This window comes from Syngnathus scovelli, chromosome 4 (genome assembly GCF_024217435.2).
Source record: "Syngnathus scovelli strain Florida chromosome 4, RoL_Ssco_1.2, whole genome shotgun sequence".
NCBI lineage: Eukaryota > Metazoa > Chordata > Actinopteri > Syngnathiformes > Syngnathidae > Syngnathus > Syngnathus scovelli.
In genome coordinates, this window is record NC_090850.1 from 24,018,240 (window position 1) to 24,043,114 (window position 24,875).

The following is a 24,875-nucleotide window of genomic DNA, read 5'->3' on the forward strand; positions in this document are numbered from 1 at the left end:
CATGTGGCACTTTACATGACTCACACGACCACTTGCATGAATCGCCATGTAACTCACCACGTAACACATCGTGTGACTCACATGACTCATTTGACTCATGTGCTCATTCACTACATGCCTCATGGTATAACTTATTTGACTGATATAATGACTCTTTCTGAGAGTCACCACAGGACTCAACATGTGCGACACGTCATGTGAATCAACGCATTTTTGTGAGTCACTTACTATGTGAGTCACCACCTGGCTCATCATATGACGCACGAGACTCACCGTGACTCCTGTGACTCATGTTGTGACTCACTACTTATGAGACTCATCCCGACTCAATACCGTGACTACCCATTTTTTTGGGACATTTTTTTTCACGAACATATGAAGCTTCCTGTCGATTAGCGTGTCGTATTCCATGTCTAAAGCAGCGTATGCTTAGCGTCACGCCGCCAAGGTCGGCCACGCGCTCCTCTTGCATAAGTCCGATGATGACCGCTTGACCCCTGAGCGAACCCGGCGCGACCCATGGCTGAACCGTAGGGCATCGTTGGCTAGCGGAGGTGTTAGCGCTGCGCCTCAGATAAGTCACATGCAGAGGCCCCGAACAAACGGAAAGGTCGCGCCGACAAACGGGCCTTTGTCGAACAAATGGAAAGGTCGCGCCGACAAATGGGCCTTTGTGGCCGGCTAATCGCCGCGCTCGTTAGCCGCACGTTAGCGCGGTTTAAGACGGCCGCGGGGATTAAGACGGCCGTCCTCCCGCCGCCCGCCCGCCCGGATTACGAGCCGGGACGCACGCGGACATCTGCGTCCGATCGCCTCAGGAATGTACTCACGGGTGGGAACGCGACCTTGCTCGACGACACGCCCCCGCGATGACATCATCAGTGGGTTACGCGACATTGTGTCAGGGGGGCTTTCTAACGCTTTCGGCTCTAACGAGGAGCGTTTCCCGGCAACGCCACTCGTGTTCATTTGGGCCCTTCTCCCAAATCAACAACAAAAGTTTAGCAAAGGTTTTTTGGGGACGCTTTGTGTCAGATCGAGGCTGCCGTAGGTCAACAGCCCTTTTTTGACAAAGGCGGTCCAGCGCCGGCGCTGCGCTGGAAAGGCCCAGCTGTGACTCGGCGCAAAAAGAAATCCGTGAAAAACAGGAAGTGGTTTGCTAGACTTCCTCCGCAAGTCTCGTCTTGTGACGAGCGCGCGGGCCGGGCCGGGACGGGCCGGGCCTCAGCTGACGCCCGCCTCGCAGAAGTCAAACGCTAACCTAACTCCAAATTTGTCGAGCTCGGACAGCGTCACGGCCGCACCGGTGGACTTCTTCTTCCGCGGTCGCTGTCAAACGTTAGCCAAGCGTTCCGGGACGCGATTGGTCCAACAGGAAGTTAGCAAACGGCGCTCGTTGGGCTTAGCGGTTAGCGAGGAGGACGCGGGGGGCACGACGAGTTCCGTCAAAGGGGCCGACTTGGGCAAAACCATGCCGTGCAAAAGTCATCCATTCTTTGGGTCCGAGCCGCCCCAGCTCCACTGACGTCTCGGTTGCTGTCCAGGCCATTACCAGCCCGGGGGGGGGGGGGGGGGCTCACAAAAGCCACACGTGGGTCAGAGGGGCTAACACAGGAGGCTCGAGGAGCGCTGAGCACCTGGGCAAAGCTCTACAGAGGCCGTTTGGAGAGGAACTCGTTGTTAGCCTGCCAAAAGAGAGGTCAGAGGTCGCAGCGCAAGCGGCCGGCTAGCCGCTCACCATCAAACGGGAAGCGAAGTCGAGCCGAGCCGAGCCGAGCCGAGCTGAGCCGTGGCCCATCCGTTGGCTTTTTTCACGCTTTCGCTTCCCTTTTATCCCATTGCTGCAGAGAGAGATCCACGTACATTCACAACGCACGCTCAATAGAATGCGCAGAGCGACTCGGACATGATTTCTCTCGCTCGCTGTGTGTGTGCGTGTGTTTAATGTGTGTGCGTGAGGACAGGAGGGAGAAGTTAAAAAAAAAAAAAAAAAAAAAAAAAAAAAAAGAGGAAGAGAGCTGTTGCAGGGTGCTGACACTTCCTGCAGGGGGAGGAGCCTCCTTTCTGGCTGTCAATCACACCTTGTGACCTCTGCTCACATCATCTTATCTCAACACGCATCTGCCTCTCTCTCTCTCTCGCTCGCTCTGCGAGTGTGTCGTCAGTGCGTGCTCTCAACGCGTGTTTGCCCGCGGGAGTCTGTCCCAGCCAGACTTGGGCGGACTTCCTGTTGAGGAGGAAGTGATGATGTCAAAAAGTCGCAGTCAAAGCCCCGGCCGGCCCTTTGCCACGACAAGATGACGTCACAAATAGGCAAAGAACACAAGTCGTGTCCCCGGCGGGCACATACGTATCCAAAGCGTCGAGTCTCATCGTCAAGGCGCCGATTGGTTGAGTTCGGCGGGCGCGGACGCACTACCGAAAAACATGTTGTCTCTCGAGGACAAAAAGAGAGCAAAGGATGTGGCCACGCCAGTTCCAAAGTCCCCAAAGCGCTTGGAGGAGCGCCACACCGAGGGAGCCCCAACCGAGCGCGGCGCCGGCGTGTGGCTGGACCGGGCGCCGCTCGCTGCACCGTGACACCACAACCAAACAAAATTGTGTTTGTGTTGGACTCCCACTGTGTGTGTGTGTGTGTGTGTGTGTGTTTGTGTGTGTTAGTGTTGACAGACCTGGATGGACGCCATCTTTGTCTGCTTCTCCCCCAGTTGGCTGCGGTCTGCTGTGGGGGGTGGCTCTTCCTGGGGGGCCAAAACGATACACGGCACACACACACACACACACGCACACGCACGGTCTGTCTGAGGCCTAGTGATAAAGTGGTGCTGACGAATCGTCCTGGCCCCGCCGGTTCAGAAGACCTGAACCCCGAGGCGTATTGGTACCGATAGCCCGCCGCCCCGCCCAAGCTACCGGCGTGGTGCTATGTCATGAGGTCGCCGTCGACTGCAAACACTCATCAGACTTTCACCTTTGACTTTGTGTGTGTGCTTGAGGTGGTCAGAGTGCACAATGGTTTGTTCAGGGAGGGGGCTCACACACACGCGTACGTGTACACACTCACACACACACACACGCACACACACACACACACGCAGTCCATTTGCGCGTGCCTTTGAGAGGCGGCGACCAGTGAGTGAGTGAGTGAGTGAGTGAGTGAGTGAGTGAGTGAGTGAGTGAGTGAGTGAGTGAGTGAATGAGTGAGATAGATTGGAAAGCCGGCCGGGGCTCCTGTGATGGTGTCGCCATAAACATCGAGCGGTGCCTATCTGCCGCCCACGATCACCAAAGCCATGAAACAAAGATCAAACAAAGTCTTTTATTAGTCGTGTCGATTTGGAAACACCATCAATTGTGTACGTGTGCGCGAGCACATTTTTGACCCATTGCGTGTGCGCACTTTGTTCGTGTCTGTGTGTGCGTGTGATAAACTACGGAAACCAGGAGCTGTGTGTGACCTTTTGACTTTGTGTGTGCGTGTCAGTAGAGGACAAGAAAGATGCTCGCACGCACGCACGCACGCACGCACGCACGCACGCACGCACGCACGCACGCACGCACGCACGCACGCACGCACGCACGCACGCACGCACGCACGCACGCACGTGGAGTCATCGGCACGTCCAGCGCACGTACGGATCCCGTTGTTTCTCCTCAGCTGTGCGCGTGCGCCATGTAGCGGGCGTCGGGGACGTGCGGCGGCGGCTGCTGCCGGAAGACCCCCCGCAGGGAGTCCAATTCCCGGCTGAGGTGCTCCACGCGGCGCCTTAGTCTCTCGTTGTCCGAGCTGAGCTCCAGGACCTTTTGCTGAGTTTCCATGTTGCGCATCTTGGCCTTGTCGCGACTTTTGCGCACCGCCACGTTGTTGCGCTCCCGTCGCAGCCGGTACTCGGGGCTGTTCTTGTCCACCAGCTTCTTGGCCTTGCCCGCCGGCGCCGGCCTGTGCGGCAGCCGGTGAAAACGAAGGTCGGGGGGCACGTGGAGGGCGTGGTGATGCGGGCTGGGCGCGGGCGTGGGCGGCGGGGTGGGCTGGCCCGGCTGGAGGTGCACCGAGGTCTGCGCGCAGTGGGCCGCCTGGTACTGCAGGTGCGGCGGGGAGTAGCAGTGGCGGTAGGCGGCGGGGGTTTGCCGCAGGAGGTCCTCGCCGCACGGCTCCTGCTTGATGGCCAGAGGACGCTCCCGCTCGTACAGCTCCTCCGCGTCCACCTTGGCGACGGCAACAGGGAGCACAAGTTCAGAAACGGACAAATTGATTTGTCGATCCAGCCCACAAATGAAGAGATACAAACGGATAGAGGTGCAATCCTGTCAAACAGCGGCGCCAATCAAATGCGACGACGGGAAAAGGTCCAAAGCCACATATTGCCATCTCCAGAGGCCAATTCAAAGTGATGGTGGGCTGGCCGCAAACGCCCCCCATTTTTGCCCAAAGTGTCCAATGCGCACGAGCGGCGTTTGAGGCAGGCAGGCAGGCAGGCAGGCAGGCAGGCAGGCGGGCGGGCGGGCGGGCGGGCGGGCGGGCGGGCGGGCGGGCGGGTGGGCGGGCGGGCAGGCAGGCAGGCAGGCAGGCAGCCACGCAGGCAGCCACGCAGGCAGGCGGCACCACGACGCCTCCCTGCCAAAAAGCCGCTTGACGTCAAAATAGGCAAAACGTCTGGTCGGGCGGCGACGTCTCCGGGATCAACCCGACGCTTTCCGTTTCCGAGCGTTTGAAAGATACCAACTTTTGAAATTTCTCCAAAACAAAAGGAGCGGACACAACACTTGTCCCGCTTACGCCAAGTCGATCCACTAACCAACAGTCACTGGCTGGGAACGTGATCCCACTCAAATGAGCCTTTTACGGCCCAAAATCCAAGAGCCGACTCGGAGGAATTCCCGGACCCGTTTCGAGTGCAAACCGTCTGCTTCCCTTCGGATGGATGTCGATTTGTTTGTCAATATTTGGGAACATTTGGGGCTGCGTGCACGCGTGACGCAAAACGCCTATGGGCATAGCGTCCTCGCTGATTCCAGTAATTGAGGCCTTAAGTTGTTTAGGCTAACTCCCCCCCCCCCCCCCCCCCTCCCGCGGACGAACCTTGAGCACCTTGGCGTTCATCTTGGCGTACACGTGCGGAGAAGGTCCGTGCGCGTGCTCGTAGGCCGCGGCCGCGCGCAGCCGCGACGGGTGGTGGAAGAGCTCGGCCAGGAATAAGTCGTCGTTGAAGGCGGACGCGTCGATGTAGGGGCTCAGGTCCACGGACGTTTCCGCGTCCCCGATGTACCCCGCACCGAAGTTGGTGGCTTCCTGCGCGCACGGGGCCCCCACCGTGACCGGAGGCCCCCCCGGGGCTGCTGTCTCGTAAAGCAGGTTGTGCAGCTCCATGGAGGGGCTAGGCGGCCCGCCGGAGAGAGAGCGTGCCTCGGAGAGCGCGCCTGGAGGGAGCGCACGACGTCTGACTTGACTGACTGACTGACTGGCTGACTGACTGACTGACTGACTGACTAACTGACTGACTAACTGACTGAGTAAGGATCGAATCGAGTGCAGCGCTGCGTCGTCCCCCGGGCCCCCCTCCCGGTCCGTCCGCCAGACGCGTGCGTCGCCCACGAGTCAAGTGTGGAAAGTGCGTCCCAGAGTTTTTATAGGACGCCGATCAGGTGGGCGGGAACACAGTCGGTCGTGACACCACTGACGGACGAGCACGCGCGCGCGACCCGCGCCTGTTTGACTTGTTGCTATCTGTGTGTCTGTGTGTGTGCGTGCGCGTGTGTGTGTGTGTGTGTGTGTGGCGGGGGAGGAGGCGGAAAGGGGGGCACTTAGTTGGGGGCGAGTGCGTGAGAGAGACAGCGAGAGAGAGGGGGGGGGGGCTTGGCTGTATGTGTGTTGTGACTATTTGTGTGTCTGCGTGTTTGTTTAACTATTTATTGGCGTGCGTGTTTGAATCATTTCTATGTGTGTGCGTGTGCGCGCGTGTTTTAGTGTAGTGTTATATGTGCATATATGTGTGTTTAAGGCCATTAGATGTATGCGCGTGTGACTTGTGCATGTGTTCACATGGAGGTTACGTGTGTGAAAGACTTGTGTGTAGCGCAAGTGTGTGTACGCGTGTTTGTGAATGTGAAACTTCTGGATATCTGTGCGATAGTGTGCGCGTGTGTGTGTGTGGTGGGGGGGGGGGATTTGTTTGTATGGGTGCGTGTGTGTTTGTGAACTCAACAAACTGTTCTGGATTTCGTTACTTTTCACCTCCTCTGGGCCAAAATGGATCCGCGCGCGCACACGCGAACACACCGCGTTCTGTTCTGTTTTTCTTTATTTGGATCAATTAGAGCTGATGGTGTTGATGTGTCAATGTTTTAATTTCCCCAAACTGTCAGTTTGTGCGCGTGTGTTGTGGTTGCGTGGACTGCAGCGCCCTCCAGTGCACCCGAGTAGAATTGACCGTCAACCAAGGGTCAAACTGAGGCGTGTCCCATATTAGATGTTTTTTCAACACACGCACTCTCAATTAATTAAATCCCACTCAAGTAAGACCAAGCGTGTTTATGTTTCTTCATTGGGATTGAGCGTAAAACCAGCATAGTAACAGCGAAAAGAAATATGTACAATATGGAACCGAAAACGTTCATGTTTTGACGTGTTAAATTTCAGGTTTTAACTTGATAAACAAAATAAAGCTACATATTTGTTTAAGGTTCAGCCCTGATTCGGAAAGAATTGTCGAGGAATGCACAAGTCAAATTTAGCATGTTAAAACGTGAAACGTTACGTCGTTACGAGAATTTAATTAATTATTGCGATAAGACTTGAAACCTAATCACGTCTATACATGCAAAAAGTCTCGGTATCATACATATTTGATTCTTTTTTTTTTCCTGACGTGGCGATAACATACACACGATGGACATTATTATTTTGGGGGGCTGTGTTTTGAAACATGACTTGTCTCGCATTTACCTGTAACATACTGTGTTTTGAAAAGAAAAAAAGACCCCAAAAATCGGTTGAACGTTTGTTTCCTGGTGGCCCAGGCGTAGGAGAAAATGAAGTCATTCGCGTGTCAGCTCATTCCAGAATGTCAGGGCGCCTATTGGTTCAACGACGCGTCGTTCGTATCCAGGGTTGCGTCATGTCGAGCGTTCGGCATCGCAATTGGTCGAGCCGGCGGTAGGCGGGTCTCAGTCGCCCGGGATTGGCCGGCGCTAGATATTGCCCTACATGGCCAAAGAGATTTCGCAATCAGCTCGTGTCCATGTTGGAAACCAAAACAGCCCGAGCGCGCGGGGTCTTTTGGAACAATTCAAGTGGAAACTTTAGCCCCAACCTTGTCAACTGCCAGCGCTTCTTCGCGCCGGTGTCGCCCCGTCAAGGTAACGTAGTTTTTCGACGCAGCTCAGCAAAAGCGGTGTTGTGAGCCGGAAGCGCGGCGCGGCGCGGTGCGGCGCGGCGCGGCGCGACGCGACATGCCAACAATGCTCGGCATGCTAAGACATGCTAGCCGTAGCCTCAGCGTCAACAATGACAAAGACAGCAAACTAATGGAGGTCGTTTGACGCCGTGGCTTCGCTTTCGTGTTTACGTTTGGCGTCGTGACGCGTCACGCCATTCCGTCTGCGACGAGCCCAAGTTACTCCCGAGTGCTCCGCTCCAGTCGAAAATGTCAAACGAAGCCGATCGATCGGCCGGCGCGATCGTTAGCCGCGTTAGCCGAGCGTGCGCTCCCGTTCGTCCTCCTAATGTGTCATTTATGCGTCATTGGAGTCCGCTTCCAAGTGAACGTGGAGTTCCCCGATGATGCAACAGCAGGCAAGAAGCAGGCGACCGATCGCTGCTTGTTTCCACCCGGAAGACTGACGCATGCGCGCGCGCGCGCGCGCGCGCTCGGCGGCGGCTACGGCTGCTGCTGTTGCTCCCGCCGCCGCTGCTGCTGCCAGGTGTCGTGGAAGAGATGTTTTCTTTCTCGTTTGGTTTCTGGTTCTGGGTCAAACTTTGGAGCTTTACGGAATCTAAACCTTGGCACTATCGCGTGGTAAGATTTGACGTTTTAACATGAGTTATCTTGTCCAAGTGTGACAAGTTGTCACGTTCGTCGTGCGGACCTGACAAGTTATCGCATGAAAACGTGACAAAGAAATGGACTCCTGCATTCAGCTAAACAAAACAAAGCAACTCCTTCCGATTCAGGTCACTACTGAGTCTTTTATGTCTCTTCTTTTCCATCAAAGTTACTTACGAGATGTCCATTGTTTATGAATAGACTTTGTTTCATTTGAAAATCTGCCAAAACTCAGGATTCCAACCTCTCAGCGTTCAATATTCTCCGCTGTCTATTATTTTTTCTTCGCCAGAGTTGCAAGTAAACTGTCCAGGAAGATTGGTCTGCTTTTGTTATTCTCACACACATCACACTATCATAATAATAACAACAACAATAATCATGTCAATATTGCTCCAAGTGACCATGCATGGATCGGTTCGAGACATTTGTGAGATCGGCGATTGTTGGCGATTTCCTGTCACGTGTTTGAGACCGAGCGCAGCCATCGGTTGATTTTGTGGCGGATCCTTCAGGTGCCCGTCTTCAGTCGCCGGTCAGCGGTCACCCAAATGAGCCAGCCGCCGCAGCCTAAAGCCACGTCATCGGACCACAACGGCGTCAGCGTCATCCAGAGTCAGAGCCACGCCGCCAGCGCCGCCGCCAGCGCCCTGCTGCAGCAGGTACCTCAGCCGTCGCCGCTCAGCCAGGCGTCGTCCCCGGGCGCCGGCAAGGCCGCCCCCGGCAAGATGAAGAAGGCGTCGGCGGACAAGGACAGTGACGAGTACCGTCAGCGGCGAGAGCGAAACAACCTGGCGGTGAAGAAGAGCCGCCAGCGCAGCAAGCAGAAAGCCATGGACACGCAGCAGAGGGTCAACCAGCTCAAGGAGGAGAACGAACGTCTGGAGGCCAAAATCAAACTGCTCAGCAAAGAACTGAGCGTGCTCAAGGACCTCTTCCTGGAACACGCCCACAACCTGGCCGACAACGTGCAGCCCCCCTCCGGGAACCCCGAGGCCAGCCCCGCCCCCAACAACCAGTGAGGCGGGGGGGCGCCGCCTTGGTCTGACGGGAACCAGACACTGGGACGGACGGACGGACTGGGTGGGTGGGTGGAGCGGAGCGTCACCTGCTGACTTGTCCCCTTTTCTCTTTTTTTGCCATTTACCAACACGTGACAGCGCAAGAAAGCGTTTGGTGACGCTCGCTCTTCCGCTCGCCTCGATTCCGCTTTGCCGGCAGCGGCGGCTAACTCTTTGAGGTTCATGGGCACGTTCAACTCGACGCCAGACTCTTGATTCTGGACTCGAGGCGCTCCATGCTTGATTGTGGCTTTTGACTGAGTGTTTTGAATTTGATGGTGAACTCTTGACACAACTCTTGCTTGTGGCCACTTCTCCCTTGACTCAATGTTCTGACTTCAGAGCCAAGACTTGACTGGCTCTGAAATGTGCATCGCCATCCAATGCTTGTCCAGGGTCTTTGTAAATGAATGAACAATACGGCAAAAATACATTGACATTGCTTCTTTTGAGAAAGAAAGAAAAAAAAAAAAACAACCCAACCCTCATTCTTTCATTGGATAACAAGATTTCTTGTTAAATGATACCGCAATGACCATATGGCATGTTTATGGCGCAGCCCTGCTCTATACTCATGGAGGATTCTGGAATTGATTCAACAAAATGTTCATTCTGGGCCCTTGACTCGTCGAGAACATTGATTCGAGTTTGTGAAGTCCAAAGTCGCTTGGTTCTAATTTGTCAAGTCCAAACTCCCTGGAATGGAGCCGCTGTCTTTTGTGGACTCTTGAGACACTTGAGAGTCTGAGCCCGGATTCTGAATTCTCGACTCTGTCTGCTTCGGCATGTGTTCATCGCCTGTGCTTTTGTTAATTAGCATGCTTAACGTCATCTCTTGATGAGCCTTTCTGTTCCAAACCTCAGCTAATTCCTTCCTCCCTCCCTCCCTCCCTCCCTCCCTCCCTTCCCCGTAGAATGGCTTACGTCAAACGTTCATTTGCATGTTCTAACACTAAACGTGATGTGGTGTTTTTTTGTCGTTTTTTTTTTTTTGCGGCAACGGCGTGACTATCCGTGAGCTAGCTTGTTAGTTAGCTCGCTACCTACCTAGCTAGCTATCTAGGTTAGGATGACTTCCAGTTGACTTTGTTTGATGCCGCACACACTTCGCAGTAACGAGGACCGATCGGATCCTCGTCCGGCTTTCATAAAGTAAAGGACGTTCAAATTGGACCAACAACATCAAATGTTATTTATTTACGCTGGTGAAAAGATATTTTTATTGGCTATTATTTTGCTCATTGATCTTTTTGTGCTCTGAGTGGAACGATAATAAAATCCCGTTGACATTTGCATACGTAGTATTGATTTATTGGTGGAAGGCGAGTTTTTGCCTACATAACACACTACGTAAGTGGTGCGGTCGCTGTCACACTTCACACAGCGTCGCAAAAAAAGAAAATAATTGCTTCGACTACGGGCAACGGATCGCACACTTGGGGAAATGGGACATCATGACAGACTCGAAACCCCAGACTCTGAACACGCCATTCATGAGTGGTTCTTGAGTTTTAACCCGAGACTCAGGATTTGAGAATCAAAACATGGGGCTTTGCTTCTGGATTAGAAACTCCAAAAGTCTGGCCTCAAAACTCTTGATTGTGGACTCAAGGCTCTCGACTATTGCTTTTGGATCTTCCAGACTCTTGAGTTTGGTTCTTGACTGGAGGCCCTTGTTGATAGATTCTACACCTTGAACTTTTGACTCCATAGAGTTTGGACTCCAGACTCGTACTGGCCTGCCAACTCCCCATTTTTGATCCTGGATTCATCTCTGTTGACTCTCTTGCTGTTCTGTTGACTCTTGTTTTTCAACTCTTGAGTTTACATTCTGCACCTGGTGTGACTCCACAGCATATGAACCATCTTCCCAGTAAAGTATAAGGTGAGAGGATGGACTTCCCGTCTCAACAGGAAGTGCCCTTTGTTGACGGTCAAAGTGCTCATTCTTGATTGGCTTGGTGGCGGACCTTCACCATAAGAGTCTGCCAATTATTTACACGTGCAAACAAAAGTGTGTCGGAGGGTCAATAGTAAAGCCGCGCGGTCGGTCCCTAATGCTCCTGATAGGCGGGCCGGGGGCGGGCCTGCCTGCCTGCCTGCCTGCCTGCCCGCCCGCCCGCCTGCCCGCCGGACGCCCGCCCGCCCGCCTGCCTGCCAGCCAGCTCTTTGTGCTTCTTGTGTGCTCTATCGCAAAACTTGGGAATCCTGATAACACAATCGCCTCACAAACACGCGCATTACACACATACACTGGCACACTTGCTCGAGGTCACATGGGCACCAGGTCACCCGGTTGTAGAATCTGTGTGTGCAGTCACTGTGCGTGTGTGTGTGTGTGTGTGTGTGTGTGTAAGTATATTGTCTGCATGTGTTATGTACTCTATTGTGTGTATGTGTTCAACGTGTGTGCATACATAAATGTGCACGTGGTGAATGTGTGCTGAGTTTAATGTGTGTCCAGGGACTTTTGAGAAATGCTCTTGTCCTTCGTCTTGTCTGTCTTACTGTTTGCCAGAAGAATGAGAGCAAATGTCACCCAGTAAAGTGCGCGTGTGTGTGTGTGTGTGTGTGTGTGTGTGTGTGTGTGTGTGTGTGTGTGTGTGTGTGTGTGTGTGTGTGTGTGTGTGTGTGTGTGTGTGTGTGTGTGTGTGTGTGTGTGTGTGTGTGTGTGTGTGTGTGTGTGTGTGTGTGTGTGTGCGCGGCCCTGTTCGAGTGGGTTGTCTGGGCGTCCTCCCCGCCGACTGCGAGTGTCCTGTTGGCCAAAGCGCTGACTCAGCAAGAAAGCCAAAGGTCATGTCCTCAGAGTCTCTTGTGACCTTTGATCCTGCAGTAAATCATCACGTCTCTATCGCTGTATTTGAAACGCTAGTGCCCTCTTCTGGCCGGAGAAAAAGTAATCTCTAAATGCATTTTATTTTTGAAATGTCCAAATTTCCTGTCCTCAAATAATTTTGTACAGCGACAATGTTCGCTTGCACTAAAATTATAAAATGGCCCCAATAATTTCAGAATTTGGACAAAAGGAACAAATGAATAAATATTGGTGACTTATGTACGTCATCGACGTCCGGCGTTAAAAAAAAAAGAAAAAAACTATGAGTGACTTGGTGACCTCTGACCTCTGACAGGAAAAAACCTAAGTCACCTCTTTGCAAACAAACATTCCAAAACGGCCAATCAGAAGAGCAGGTAATCTGATGGGAGTTCCAACCGATGGACGAATGTGTATCTGGCATACACATTACAGATATTGTCCGTCCGTCCGTCCGTCCATCCGTCCATCACTTATATCGCTTCATATGATGAATAAAGATCAATATTTGTTGGTCTATCTATGGCTGCCGGCGGCGTTTAATTTCCTCTTTTCTAAGATGAGCCCGTTGGCGGCTGCAAAGTTTGACACGTCGTCACGTGACCGTTTGGTGTGCCAGGAGCTCTTTCTTTCTTGCGTCGAATGTGCGCCAAGTCCCAAAGCGGCAGTTTACTAAACTGATCGCGAGAGCGCGCTCTCGTGCAACTTTGGGTTTTGGACTTGTTTTTTTGTTTGGTTTTTAAAACTTTGATATTACCATACATATTATTTGATACACAAGTATCCAAGTAAACAACGCAACAAAATAAAACAAAAATAATGTAAGCATTATCAACAAGTATATTTTGAAAAGAATGGTTTGTTTTTGTTTTTCTTTCTTTCTTTTTCCCAAGGGTATAAGTAATAGGTGTAGTGTACGATTATAAAAAGAGGCCGCATTGGTGTAGCTAGTAGTGCAGGTTAACTGCAACGATGACGACATATTGGAGCGCTTCTGTGAGTTTTTCACCTGAATTTGTTGTTGTATTTCTTTGCGGATTTCGGTAGCTGTTGACCCTTTTGCGTTCACATTGTAACGTCCAAGAGGAGTCAGAGGGGAAAACGCTTTGGACTTGTACGTCAGAGGGGAACACGCTTTTTACTTGTACGTGACAGGACGCACTGCGTTGAAACCATGCAAACACATTTATTTGCATTTTGGGAATACATTTTGGAAAATTGAGCTGTCTCGTTAAGCTCAGCAAACTATTTTGGTTTGGTTGGAGTAGGCGCGGCTTTGAATGACTTTGAAGGGCCAGAGCGGAAGTTGTTGCGCTGACTACGGGTGGCTTGTGTTACGCTCATTTAAAAGGCGCGGCGTCACTTTTGGATGTCGACGCTCCAACGGCCGGCTCGTCGAGCATGTCTGCGATTACTTGCCGAGTTCAGTTCCTACAGGACCAGGATCCTTTCATCTGTACCAACTTTCCGGAACCTCGGCGGCCTCCCTCGCTGGACGTGGACGAGAACGTGCCGCTCACTCAACTCGTTCCGGTTGTACACAAGCTGCTGGACGCGCCCCTCAAGGTGAGTCAGTGTGGGAACGAACGGGCGAGCGAGCAGGTAGCGACGTCAGACTTCGCCCAAGTCCGCTGACAAATGGCGTCGTTTGGAGCGAACCTCTTCGCAGACGTCTGCCGCGGGTGCGTCCGGCCCCTTTTCCGACAAAAGGTCCAACGCTGAGCAATTCGGCTGCACTTTGAAATCCACTCGCCACCTCTTTTCGTGTCTAAAGACAGAGCAAGTGGACATTTTCAAGCTGTCCAAATGCGCTCTCGTTACTCGTTAAACTTGCGCTTTTTTCAATGGAGTCTCGTTTCTTCTCGTGTCTTTTCATAAACGCGAGAAGGAAATTCTGAAGACAAAAACTATTCACGTTCATTCAAAAGGGAAAAATAACTTTGATTTGCGCTCTCTCGCACATAGAAGCATCTCTCTCTCTCTCTCTCTCTCTCTCTCTCTCTCTCTCTCTCTCTCTCTGTCTCTCTGTCTCTCTGTCTCTCTCTCTCTCTGTCTCTCTCTCTCTCTGTCTCTCTCTCTCTGTGTGTCTGTCTGTCTCTGTGTGTCTGTCTGTCTCTGTGTCTGTCTGTCTCTGTGTCTGTCTGTTTCTCTGTCTGTCTGTTTCTCTGTCTGTCTGTTTCTCTGTCTCTTTCTGTCTCTCTCTGAGAGTCACTCTTGTTCTCCCAAAAGAGGCTCTCCGTGTCCAAACGTCCACCGTTACAGAGTGGCCCATCAAGGCCTTTGGCCGTTTTGTTGCGGCGCGGAGGAAAGCCGTGAGGCGCTCGGCTGTCCGAATGGCCAGACGGAACGAGGGAACTCCTTCCGAGTGCCAAATATAGTGCGCCACCCTTTTGGGGGTGTTGGGGGCACGTTGGGTCAAGGCTTTGCCTTTTGGCTCCCTTCATTTGCTGCCCGTCGTGCACGGCGGCGGTCTTAGCCAACCATGGCCGCTCGCTCCTTTCTCTTGCATTTTTCAATCGTTTAAAAACTTAAGAGGAGACCTGAACCTTCTTCCTCACGTCAAGTGTGTTTGTGTGTATTGGCTTTGTGTACTGTATGGAGCAATATTGTCTTTAGAGCATCCGGTCCATCCTGTGGCGTGGAGAAGGAAAGGGGCGGAGACTTGGAAAGAGCATGCGCATGTGTCGATAAGAGCGTCGTTTCCTGTCACCGTGGCGACGGGAAGCCGTCCTCGGCCATCGTCGTGCGCGGAAACGTCGCCATGCCGCCGGGCCTTTTATTGCCAAAGGCTGATTGAGCTCCTCCAAGAATGAGGATGGACCGGTCGGGTCGCGCTGCACGCTACGCTATGGGAGGGAAGGAGGATCCTGCCAGCCAAACGCTGGCAAAGTTAGTGAGGAGGCGGCCAAAATTTGCTCCTCAAGCAACGCCGGCGTTTTTGCCTCGTTGGCTCCAGGTTCCATTTTTCTGGCCGAGTGTCGTCACACTTGTGTGTTTTGGATGTACAAGTGCATATGTCTGTGTGTGCGCGTGCGTGTGTGTGTGTGTGTGTGTGTGTGTGCGCGCGCGCGCGCGCCCCAAGCTCCAGCTAGCAGGTGTGCGAGCACAGGTGTGCTTCTTGAAATGACCTGCAAGTAGCATTGTGTTGTGTTTGGATGTAGTTGCTGCTTGCTATGCTGAGCGTGCTACAACCTTTGCGTCTTTAATGTGTGCGTGTGTGCGTGTGTGTGTGTCAGCTGGAGGAGTGTGCGCTGCAGGTGTATTCTCAGGGGAACTACTTGGATTTGGACTCGTCCCTGGCGGAGCAACGCGATGAGCTGGAAAGCTTCTACCAGGACGTGGCGTAAGAAGCCGTCGTGGAGAGCCGCGATCGGCCGCCGCGTGTGCGTTTGGGCTCGGCGTGAGCGGAAACGGGTGACGAAATGCGGTGGATCTTTAGCGTCTTCCAGCCAGCCAGCCAGCCAGCCAGCTAGCCTGGCCCGGCCCGGCCCCCCTTTGCACATTCGCAACGTTCCAAGTTTCCACATTTCCATGCCCTCATCCCGGCCGGCGTCACAGCACATTTTTGGAACGTGAGCTGCCCTCGGATCAACACGCACATGCCATATGGTGCGCGTGTGTGTGTGTGTGTGTGTATTTGCAGGAAGGGGAAGAAGCCCATCTTGACTCTGCGCACACATTTGGCCGTGCGGGTCCACGCCATCCTGGGTAACGGTCGCCATTGTTCCGCTGGCCTGGGTGACGCAACTTTGATGGAAGTTTGACCTGCAGCTTTCCGGCGCCGCTTGCTTTGCGTGGGCTTTTTCCTTCTTTGCGGCAACGTCCCTAGTCGGTCGGTCGGCCCGCTGCCGTCGAACCGGAGCGCGAGCAGACGCCCGTCCTCTCCTGCGCTTCTTTTCCACGGCTTCGACTCCACTCGAGCGCTTTTTTTCTGCTGACTTAGTTCCGCTCCTTCTTTCTTCCCTTTTTGCCACTAACAGGAAATACCAGGCTAACTTTATCGGGACCACTTCCTGTCTCCGCACAACTAACGACACTGCAAGTGTGTGCGTGCGTGTCTGTCTGTCAGTCATGTGAGGGAGAAGGGTACGTTGGTGCTCGACTTGAGCTTGCTTTGCGTTTGCTGTTGGACTTTTGGTGACTCCTTTTGGTGCGCGTCACTTGCTGGCGTAAACGTGGCCTTCTTGTAAACGGACGCCACGGCTGACTGGAAAATCCTCCCTCCCTCCCTCCCTCCCTCCCTCCCTCCCAAATTGCTTCACGAGTTATTCTGAGTCAGCCATGCGTCCTACGTGACGGTGGAGCCGCAATTGAGGAAATTGCTCATGCTAATTGTGTTCATTTGATGGGAAAAGTGGATGAGGCGGGCTGGATGTGGCTGCCCGTTGACTGGCGTTGTCTTGCAGAGAAGTTGTATAACAGTCACGGTCCGGAGCTGCGCCGCTCGCTCTTCTCGCTCAAGCAGCTCTTCCAGGTCAGGCTGCCGCCGCCGCCGCAACCGTGAGCACACACGCGGCGTGACCTCACGCTCGCTCGCTCGCCCGCCCGACACAGGACGACAAGGACCTGGTGCCGGAGTTCGTGGCGTCCGAGGGTTTGACGTGTTTGGTCAAAGTGGGAGCCGAGGCCGACCACAACTACCAGAACTACATCCTCAGAGGTTGCCACCGGCGGGATGCGTGCGTTTGCGTGCCAGCTAACGCCAAGCCTTGTGTGTGCTTTCAGCGCTGAGTCAGATCATGTTGTTTGTGGATGGCATGAACGGCGTCATCCAGCACGGCGAGACGCTGGAGTGGCTGTACACCTTGACGGGAAGCCAGGTGGGTCACGTGATGGGCGGGCGCAACGCGGTCGGGCAGACGAGGCAGCTCGCGACCGTGCCCTCTGTGTGCCTTCCTTCAGTCCCGTCTGCTGGTCAAAACGTCTCTGAAGCTCCTCATCGTCTTTGTGGAGTACAACGAGGCCAACGGCCCGACGCTCATCCACGCCGTCGATGCCGTGGACGCGCGCAGAGGTACATACGCCGGATGGCCAGTGCAGCGCTCGCGGAAATGAAAGTGAAGCCTGGGCGTGCGTGTGGCAGGCGTGAAGCCGTGGTCCTACGTGATGGACATCCTCCACGAGAAGACGAGCTGCGACTCTGAGCTCCTAGTGTTTGCCATGACCTTGGTCAACAAGACCCTGGCGGCGCTCCCCGACCAGGATTCCTTTTACGACGTCACCGACTGCCTGGAAAGTCTCAAGATGGAGGACGTGGTCAACAGGAACCTCGGCAACGCCGCCACCGAGCCCGCCCTCAGGGCGCAGTTTGCTATCTACGAGGTGGGTGGCCCCGCCCCGTCTCGACCGCTCGGCCTGGCCCGCTTTGGTTGCTTTTGGCTTGAAGCGCTCACCGTGTTTGCTGATGGCAATGAGCTCGGTGCGCAGACCGCCTTGCGGAACGAGGACGCCGACGTCTGCGAGCTGTCCCCTCACCTGCGAAAGGAGCGCCGTAAGATGGCCGCCGGCGAGCAGGAAGGCCGCAGGGGTCGGCGCTGGTCCGATCAGAATGCGGCCGAGCCCGCGGCGTCCTCGGCCGGCTCGTCGCCCGCCTCCGTAGGCAGCCCCCGCCTTTCCGCCGGCTCAGACCCGGGCAGCGCCGCCTCCAGCGCCGCCTCCAGCCCTTCGGGATCGCTGCGGGGCTCTCCGACTCTGTCGCCCCTCTCTCCTCCCGCCTCGACCCCGCCCCCCCTCCGCCCTTGCGACGACGCAAAGATATCGTAAGTGACGCGCCCGCAAAACGTGCACAGTTGTCTTTTTTTTTTTTTTCCTCTTGGGTCTCGTAACCACGGGTGGATCCCCTCCCTTCTCGTCTTTCCCGCGCACCACGTCGCATCGCTGGCCGGCAGGAGTCGCTCTGTCCTCAGCCACCGCATGTCCTCTTTGGGTCCGAGCAGGAAGTCCAGGATCTTCTCCAAGGCCGGCGGCGGCCGACCCCGGGACGCACCCGGCGCCTCTGAGGACGCGCCCGGCGCCTCTGAGGGCGCCTCTGAGGGCGCCTCTGAGGGCGCCTCTGAGGGCGCCTCTGAGGGCGCCTCTGAGGGCGCCTCTGAGGGCGCCTCTGAGGGCGCCTCTGAGGGCGCCTCTGAGGGCGCCTCTGAGGACCCTTCCGCTTCCCGCAGGTTTGCATGCGCGCATGCGCAACCACAATCCAAGATGAGCTGCTAACACGGGCGTCGTACGCACGCAGGTCGCCGTCGGATCATCCGAGTGGCAGCAAGACATCTTTCAAGTGAGTATCTGAGATCCACATCAAGCTCCATGCTCAAGGCAACGTAACAGTTGAACTCTCTCGTTTCCTGTCACGTTGTTTGAATACTTTTTGTCCTCACACAGCGAGGACGACGTTTTCCACTGGTGAGTCGTCGCCGCCGCCTCCTCCGATCGCGTCGTTCACCTTTTACTTCTGCCTTGCGTGACCTCATCGTCTGGTGTGGCTCTTGTGTTATAAGTGTCGAAGCCGGGGCCGTTTTTTGTCGAGTGGGCACAAAGTTTACGTATGACTCTGATGACGTGGCCACGCCACGCCACGCATCATAATCCCACGCCAAGACCTTTGTGTGTGTGTGTGTGTGTGTGTGCGTGCGCGCGCGCGCGCGCGCGCGCGCGTATCTCTGCAGCCCAGATGAGCATGACATGAATGCGGACAACAAGCCCATTCTGAGGAGGTTTGAGTAAGTCCAGCGGCCGAAGCCGTGCATGTTGAGAGGGAGCTGCTGTTGGGACCGCAACGTGTGTGTGGTGGCCTGAGTGTGCACATCTGCTGCGTGTATGCGTTTGTCAGCTTAGCGGTGACGGCTGCGTTGAGGCGTGAAGCAACGGTCGGATGATGTTTAATTGCCGCCCGCCGCTTTGTGGATAACAAAGTGACTTGAAATCAAGCAAAGGAGGTGTTTTCCGCTCGACCCCTCCCTGCCTCCCTGCCTCCCTGCCTCCCTCCCTCCCTCCCTTCCTCATTTGCTCTTGCCTTTCACCATAAAACAGTTTGATTTTGCAGTTACAGGGTTACAGAGGCCGGTGGCCTGGTCGTGACCACACCCTTTTCTTTAATCGTTGACTCCGCCCCCTCACAGAGGCAACTTCCTGCGCAGTTTGGCCGCCACCCAGTGGGAGAAGAAGAGGCGGAGTCAAACCCTGAGCCGCTCCGAGCTGCCCTCGGCCGACGAGGTCACGGCACCGGGACCTGCGGCAAATGAGGACGAGGCCGGTCGTGCGACTCTTCCCGCTGACGGTAGGTGTTGATGTCGATGCAGGTGGGCGGGCAGTCGGGAAATTGAGCGTGTGTCACGTGATGTGCGTTCAGGCGGAGTCCGGCGGCCAGTCGGCGCACTGTCTGATGACAGGAAGTTCCTTCTGGACATGCTCTTCTCCAAGGCCTCCGCGCCGCCGCCCCCCGACGCGGAAGACCCGCCTGGAGGGGGCCGGGTGCTGGAGCGCCTGTCCAGCCTACAAGCGTGCTCGCTGGAGTCAGCCCTTCCCGACGAGAGTGGCGCTTCCCGCAAGGCGGAGCTGCAAGGGCTAGAAGGCTCTGCCCAGGTGGCACGGGCCAGACTGGCGCAAGAGCAACAGGTCAGAGGGAACAGTGTGTCCAGTCTGTCTTTGTAGCTGTAATGGCGCCCCCTGGTGGTAACTGCATGTGTGCCTCCGTGTATGTGTTCAGAAGCATTACGTGCGTCAGCAGAGCAGCGTGGATGCGGAGAGCCCCTCCCAGCGTCTGGAGAACACCCAAATGACTCCGCTGGGTCCCGGCGCTCCCGGGAATGCGTGGGACCACCTTCGACCAAGCGGCGCCAGCCTCCGCATCAAGGACTTGGACTTTTCCGACCTCCTGGACGAGGAGGATGTCGACGTTCTGGACGTGGACACCGCCGACTCCGCCTCTTCCTCCCTTAAAGGTGCTGCGCCTCCTCCTCCGCCGCCCCTCCCTGGCGAGCTGGCTTCTCCTCCCCCGCCGCCCCTCCCTGGGGGGCTGGCTCCTCCTCCTCCACCGCCCCTCCCTGGGGGGCTGGCTCCTCCTCCTCCACCACCCCTCCCTGTGGGTTTAGCTCCTCCTCCTCCGCCGCCCCTCCCTGGAGGAATGGCTCCTCCTCCACCGCCGCCCCTCCCTGGGGCGATGGCTCCTCCTCCGCCGCTGCCCCCATCGGAAGTGCCATCACCTTTGGGGAAGAAGAAAAAGAAGACGGTGAAGTTGTTCTGGCGCGAACTGAAGCAGACGGAAGCGCCCGCCAAGTGTCGCTTTGGCCGGGGCACGGTGTGGGCATCTCTGGACAAGGTTCAAGTTGACACCGGGCGGCTCGAGCACCTGTTTGAGTCCAAAGTCAAGGAGACGCCCATTGCCAAGGTACGATTGCATTAAGTTCAAGCGCAACTTTCCTTCCTTCCTTCCTTCCTTCCTTCCTTCCTTCCTTCCTTCCTTCCTTCCTTCCTTCCTTCCTGCCTGCCTGCCTGCCTGCCTGCCTGCCTGCCTGCCTGCCTGCCTGCCTGCCTGCCTGCCTGCCTGCCTGCCTGCCCGCCCGCCCGCCCGCCCGCCGTGCCCGCCCGCCGTGCCATGCCGTGCCATGCCGTGCGTCAACATTCATTCCGACCGAGAGACGGCGCCGCCCACGCCCGACGTGGCGCAAACGTCAGGGCCCTTTTTGTGTCCGTCAAAATCCATCCAATCTCCTTTTATCATTTATGTGTAGAAAGTGGCAGAGACCAGGAAGTCTGAGATCTTGGTCCTGGACCCCAAGAGGAGCAACGCCATCAACATCGGCATGACGGTGCTGCCCGCCGTTCACGTCATCAAGGCCGCCATCCTCAACTTTGACGAGTTTGCCATCAGCAAGGAGGGCATCGAGGTGCGTGCCGTCTCTTCCGTCTCGTCCCGTCCCATCCCAGACGTGAAACCAGACGCCGGTCGAGCAACTGAAGCAGAATGAATTGAAGCAAACGTGAAGCTCTGACTCGGAGGGCCTTGCGTCACATGCAAAGTGTTTCAAAACAAACCCGAGCCAAAGCCTCGACCTGTTTGGACTTGAATCGCTCCTTATGTTTCAAACGGGTTCTGCACTGCACAGAGTAAAAAAACCAAAAACGTCAGCATCGGGCACCAATCAAAAGCACGCCCCAATTTGACAGCAGCAGCAGCAGCAGCTAAATGGGGGCGCCATTACGGCTGCTTGTCTCACAGTTTGGTCAACGTGAAGTGGCTGTTTGACGGCTGTTTTGTGTGGAGCAGAAGATCCTGACCATGACACCCACAGAAGAGGAGAAGCAGAAGATCCAGGAGGCCCAGCTGGCCAATCCGGACGTTCCGCTGGGACCGGCCGAGCGCTTCCTCGCCGGCCTGGCCTCCATCGGCTCCTTGACCCCCCGCCTGCAGCTCTGGTCCTTCAAGCTCAACTACGAGGCTCTGGAGAAGGTAAACGCACGCACACCTGGCAAAAGTTCTCAAGTGGAACACACAGCGAGCATTTGCAGCAAGGGCGGGGCTGAACGCCTCAGGTGACAAAGCTCAAGTTGGCGATCGGTGCCGGCGCACGTCTGAACATGCGCTCGCGAATGAGGCTCGGGTCGCCGACGTGATCCAAGTGACTACAATTTTTTATTTATTTTTTTGTAACGTGATGGCCACTCCAAATTAGAAATAGATTGGAAGAGCAAAAAAGGGCATTTTTGACAAATCAGCGTCCAAAACGATATCACGGAGAGCCAGGCAGGCTGAAAACGCTGTTGTTCAGTAGCTGCCAAGCGCCGCTAGGTGGCACTGTCGCTCCGTCCATAGCGGCGCGCGAGCTCCAGCGCAGGTCCTTCGAAAATTCGACCCTTCCTTCCGCTATATCTAGCACAAGTCACTTGACGCTACGCCACGGCTTTGTAGTGCGTGTCCAAAGGTGGCGCTTGCTTGCAAATCAGAACCAACCGGGCATCAGTAAGGCTGCTCTTGGGCCGGCGAATGATTCCTTGAAGTGCGCTCGGGTGCGCTCAGGTGCACCCGGCCGGCCCAACTGGAGTAGTGGAGTACAAGAGGCGAGCAAACACGGCTGGCTCCAAAAGTTTGGGAGCCGCTTGCTCTCCTGCGCTGCGCTGCGCCGCGCCGCGCCGTGCCGCGCCGTGCCGTGCCGTGCCGTGCCGTGCCGCGTTGCCTCTTTTGTCGTCTTCCGTTGCCAGAGCCGCCGGATTGTAAAAGGAAGCGTTCCTTGTGTGCGGCAGGAGATTGCCGAGCCCCTCTTTGACCTCAAGCTGGCCATGGAGCAGCTGGCCACCAATCAGACCTTCAGGAGGATCCTGGCCACGCTGCTCGCCATCGGCAACTTCCTCAACAGTTCCCACGTCAGCGCTCGCTCGCTCGCTCGCCGGCCGGCATTGCCCGCGCCGCCTCCTGACCCGTGACCCCCTTTCCCGGCCCCCACCTGCAGGCTGCGGGTTTCGAGCTGGCCTACCTGGAGAAGGTGACGGAGGTGAAAGACACAGTCCACAGGCAGTCTTTGCTCCATCACATTTGCAACCTGATCACGGAAAGCGAGCCGCAATCCACCGACGTCTACTCCGAGATCCCCGCCGTCACGCGCTCGGCCAAGGTGCCCCCGCCCGACTCCTTTGCCTCCTTTCTCGTCTTTTTGGCCGACCTCGCGTTCTCCCATCTCGTGCCGTGTTGTCGTATCGCGCGGCCTCAGGTGGACTTTGAGCTCCTGGCGGAGAATCTGGTCCAGCTGGAGAGACGCTGCAAAGCGTCCTGGGAAAACCTGAAGTTGGTTTCCAAGCACGAGACCAAAAGCGCTTTGAAAAACAAGATGGCCGACTTCCTGAAGGACTGCACGCAGCGGATCGTTATCCTCAAGGTGGTCCACCGGAGAGTAATCAACAGGTGAGCCTGTGTGTGTGTGGGGGCGGTGGGGGGCACGCTCTGGCTCTGCAAGCTAACGTTAGCCTCGCGACGGAGCTCATCGCTAACTGGTTTGCCAGGTTCCATTCCTTCCTGCTTTTCCTGGGTCAGCCGGCGGCGTCGGTGCGCGACACCAAGGTCACCTCTTTCTGCCGCACCATCAGCGAGTTTGCGCTGGAGTATCGCACCACACGAGAGAGGGCGCTAGCGCTCAAGCGCAAGCGCGACAAACACCGAGAGAGGACCAAAACCCGAGGGATGATGATCACGGAGGTAGCCGGTGCGGCAAAACGCGCCCGCGAGTTAGCAGCGCGCGCCTCTATCGTTGTCCCCGTCGCAGACGGAGAAGTTCTCGGGGGCGGTGCCTCCCGTCACCGCGGCGCTGGAGACGGAGCCCGAGCGGGAGGCGGAGCACCGCAACATGACTCAGATGCTGATCGAAGAGCGGCCGGTGCCGAGACGCTCGCGGACCGCCCGCGGTGAGAAGCTGGCAAATGTCCGAGCGAGCGAGCGCAAAGCTACAAGCAAATGAAAGCTGCTTGATGGCGCTGCCGCCATTCAGGGCTTCTGCCTAAATTCACGCCATTTCGCCTCGAGTTGCAAACGCATCCGCTCCAGTGCCGTTTGATTTGAATTGGCAGGTTCGACGGGCCGCCCGAGCCTGCCCTGTGAGTCGTCGTATGCGTCGGCTCAGGAAAACGACGACGATGCCGCGGACGACATCATGGAGCGTCTGGTCAAGTCGGTCACCCACAACACCTCGGCCAGGACGTCCGTTCCTAAAACCCGAAAGCGGTCCCGACTCAACAGGAAGTCCAGTAAGTACAGAAAAAGCTGGCTCCGTCCGGAATTTCAAGACCATGACCCGGCAAACGTGCGTGCGTGACGGCGGCGCCTGAGCTGTCAAGGGCTTTTGGGCTTCTGCCGTCAAGGTTATTGCGTGCGGGTGGGTCTTTTTGGTCTCCCTTCAGTGTTGTGGCCACAACGCGGCCGACGCTAATCGGAGCTTAGCCGATAGCGATCGTCACGCTCTCGTTTGAGCGAGCGGCTTTCTCGTCTTGGCCTTCGTTTGGCCACAAACGCAGGCAGGGCACGACGTGTCGCGTCGATGCGCAGGCAGATAAGGGAGCTTGCCTTTCGCCTTTGTAGTGGTATCGGGTACCAAAGTGTGCGTGTGGGGGGGCCCAGCACCACAGCCAGTTAGGCTTTTGTTCAAGTCTGGTGCACGTTAGCATGCCAAAACGTTCACCACGTGAGACGTGTGTGTGCTCGCAGTGAGGAGGACTCTGAAGAGCGGCGTGAGCACCGACATGATCCAGGCTTTGGGACTCGACAGGCGAGGCGAGGACGTCTGACGTCGGAGCGCGTTCCACTCCGTTTGGACTTTTCCCTCAAACGGCAAAAGCAACACTTTCTCCACTTGACGTCTTTTGACAAAGCACCGTAACAAATGGAAGTTTGAAAATGACTTTTTTTTTTTTTTTTTTTACTCTGCTGTCCCTAAACATTTTACTCCCCCCCCCCCTCACCTCGGCCCCGCCCACTAAATCATCACTTAGCTGCCGCTCCACAGCCACGTGCGTGTACGCTTCAGCATTAACCACTTCACTTGTATGGGTTTTTTTGCACGCTTGCTCACAGTTTGACTTTTTAAGGACTTTATTTATTTCAGCAAGTTTTTAATCATTTTAACTTACCTGAAAGTTTGTCGCACATTGTTTACTGGGTGACGATGCAAATAGAATAAATGACTTTGGAATACGCATATGTGTGAATAATGAATGCGCACTTGACGCGCGTAAAAAAGTGTTTGCCCGTTTCCGACGTGCACAACAAAAGAGTGAATGTGTATCTTGTGTAACTGTTTGCATGGTCTGTGTGTCCACGTCTGCAAATGCGCTTGTGTGCGCGTGCATCTACGATAGTTTTCATTTCTTCATCTTCATCAGGGCTGCTGGACGACTTTTGGAAACTCCGCATAATTGAACGCGTAAACGGGCAAAGAAGCTGAGGATCAGGCCAGAAGGAGCGCTGGCGCGGCTCAAGAAGGT

The 24,875-nt window shown here is 55.6% G+C and overlaps 3 protein-coding genes and 1 long non-coding RNA gene across 8 annotated transcripts; 2 read left to right on the forward strand and 2 right to left on the reverse strand.

Moving 5' to 3' along the window:
• Window positions 1–3,305: 3,305 nt before the first annotated feature.
• On the reverse strand, window positions 3,306–5,629 carry cebpa (CCAAT enhancer binding protein alpha). 2 transcript variants are annotated; one of them, XM_049717019.2, is made up of 2 exons: window positions 5,090–5,629; window positions 3,306–4,206 (listed from the first exon to the last, which is right to left on the reverse strand). In XM_049717019.2, exons 1-2 carry the CDS (start codon window positions 5,366–5,368, stop codon window positions 3,655–3,657), a joined length of 831 nt encoding a protein of 276 aa, XP_049572976.1. In that variant the 5' UTR covers window positions 5,369–5,629; the 3' UTR covers window positions 3,306–3,654. The 2 variants fall into 2 exon arrangements, with proteins under 2 accessions (XP_049572976.1, XP_049572975.1); XM_049717018.2 differs by having other exon boundaries at window positions 5,081–5,617.
• A 1,559-nt stretch (window positions 5,630–7,188) lies between these two features.
• On the forward strand, window positions 7,189–10,398 carry cebpg (CCAAT enhancer binding protein gamma). Of its 2 annotated transcripts, none has more exons than XM_049718558.2 (2): window positions 7,189–7,356; window positions 8,558–10,398. In XM_049718558.2, the coding sequence occupies exon 2, from the start codon at window positions 8,594–8,596 to the stop codon at window positions 9,062–9,064; it is 471 nt and encodes a 156-aa protein (XP_049574515.2). In that variant the 5' UTR covers window positions 7,189–7,356; window positions 8,558–8,593; the 3' UTR covers window positions 9,065–10,398. The 2 variants fall into 2 exon arrangements, with proteins under 2 accessions (XP_049574515.2, XP_049574516.1); XM_049718559.1 differs by lacking the exon at window positions 7,189–7,356 and adding an exon at window positions 7,363–8,015.
• A 2,831-nt stretch (window positions 10,399–13,229) lies between these two features.
• fhod1 (formin homology 2 domain containing 1) lies at window positions 13,230–24,589 on the forward strand. 3 transcript variants are annotated; one of them, XM_049718501.2, is made up of 25 exons: window positions 13,230–13,484; window positions 15,155–15,261; window positions 15,562–15,626; window positions 16,325–16,392; window positions 16,473–16,578; window positions 16,644–16,738; window positions 16,821–16,932; window positions 17,002–17,240; window positions 17,346–17,677; window positions 17,807–18,079; window positions 18,148–18,189; window positions 18,294–18,314; window positions 18,578–18,631; window positions 19,031–19,188; window positions 19,261–19,526; window positions 19,618–20,298; window positions 20,642–20,797; window positions 21,178–21,360; window positions 22,152–22,271; window positions 22,358–22,519; window positions 22,616–22,806; window positions 22,905–23,097; window positions 23,165–23,303; window positions 23,466–23,642; window positions 24,100–24,589. In XM_049718501.2, exons 1-25 carry the CDS (start codon window positions 13,320–13,322, stop codon window positions 24,177–24,179), a joined length of 4,185 nt encoding a protein of 1,394 aa, XP_049574458.1. In that variant the 5' UTR covers window positions 13,230–13,319; the 3' UTR covers window positions 24,180–24,589. The 3 variants fall into 3 exon arrangements, with proteins under 3 accessions (XP_049574458.1, XP_049574459.1, XP_049574460.1); XM_049718502.2 differs by having other exon boundaries at window positions 17,855–18,079; XM_049718503.2 differs by lacking the exons at window positions 18,294–18,314; window positions 18,578–18,631.
• LOC137840210 (uncharacterized) lies at window positions 19,935–21,178 on the reverse strand. Its single transcript, XR_011086713.1, has 2 exons — window positions 20,946–21,178; window positions 19,935–20,864 (listed from the first exon to the last, which is right to left on the reverse strand). It is a non-coding gene; the product is annotated as an uncharacterized lncRNA (long non-coding RNA).
• Window positions 24,590–24,875: the final 286 nt, after the last annotated feature.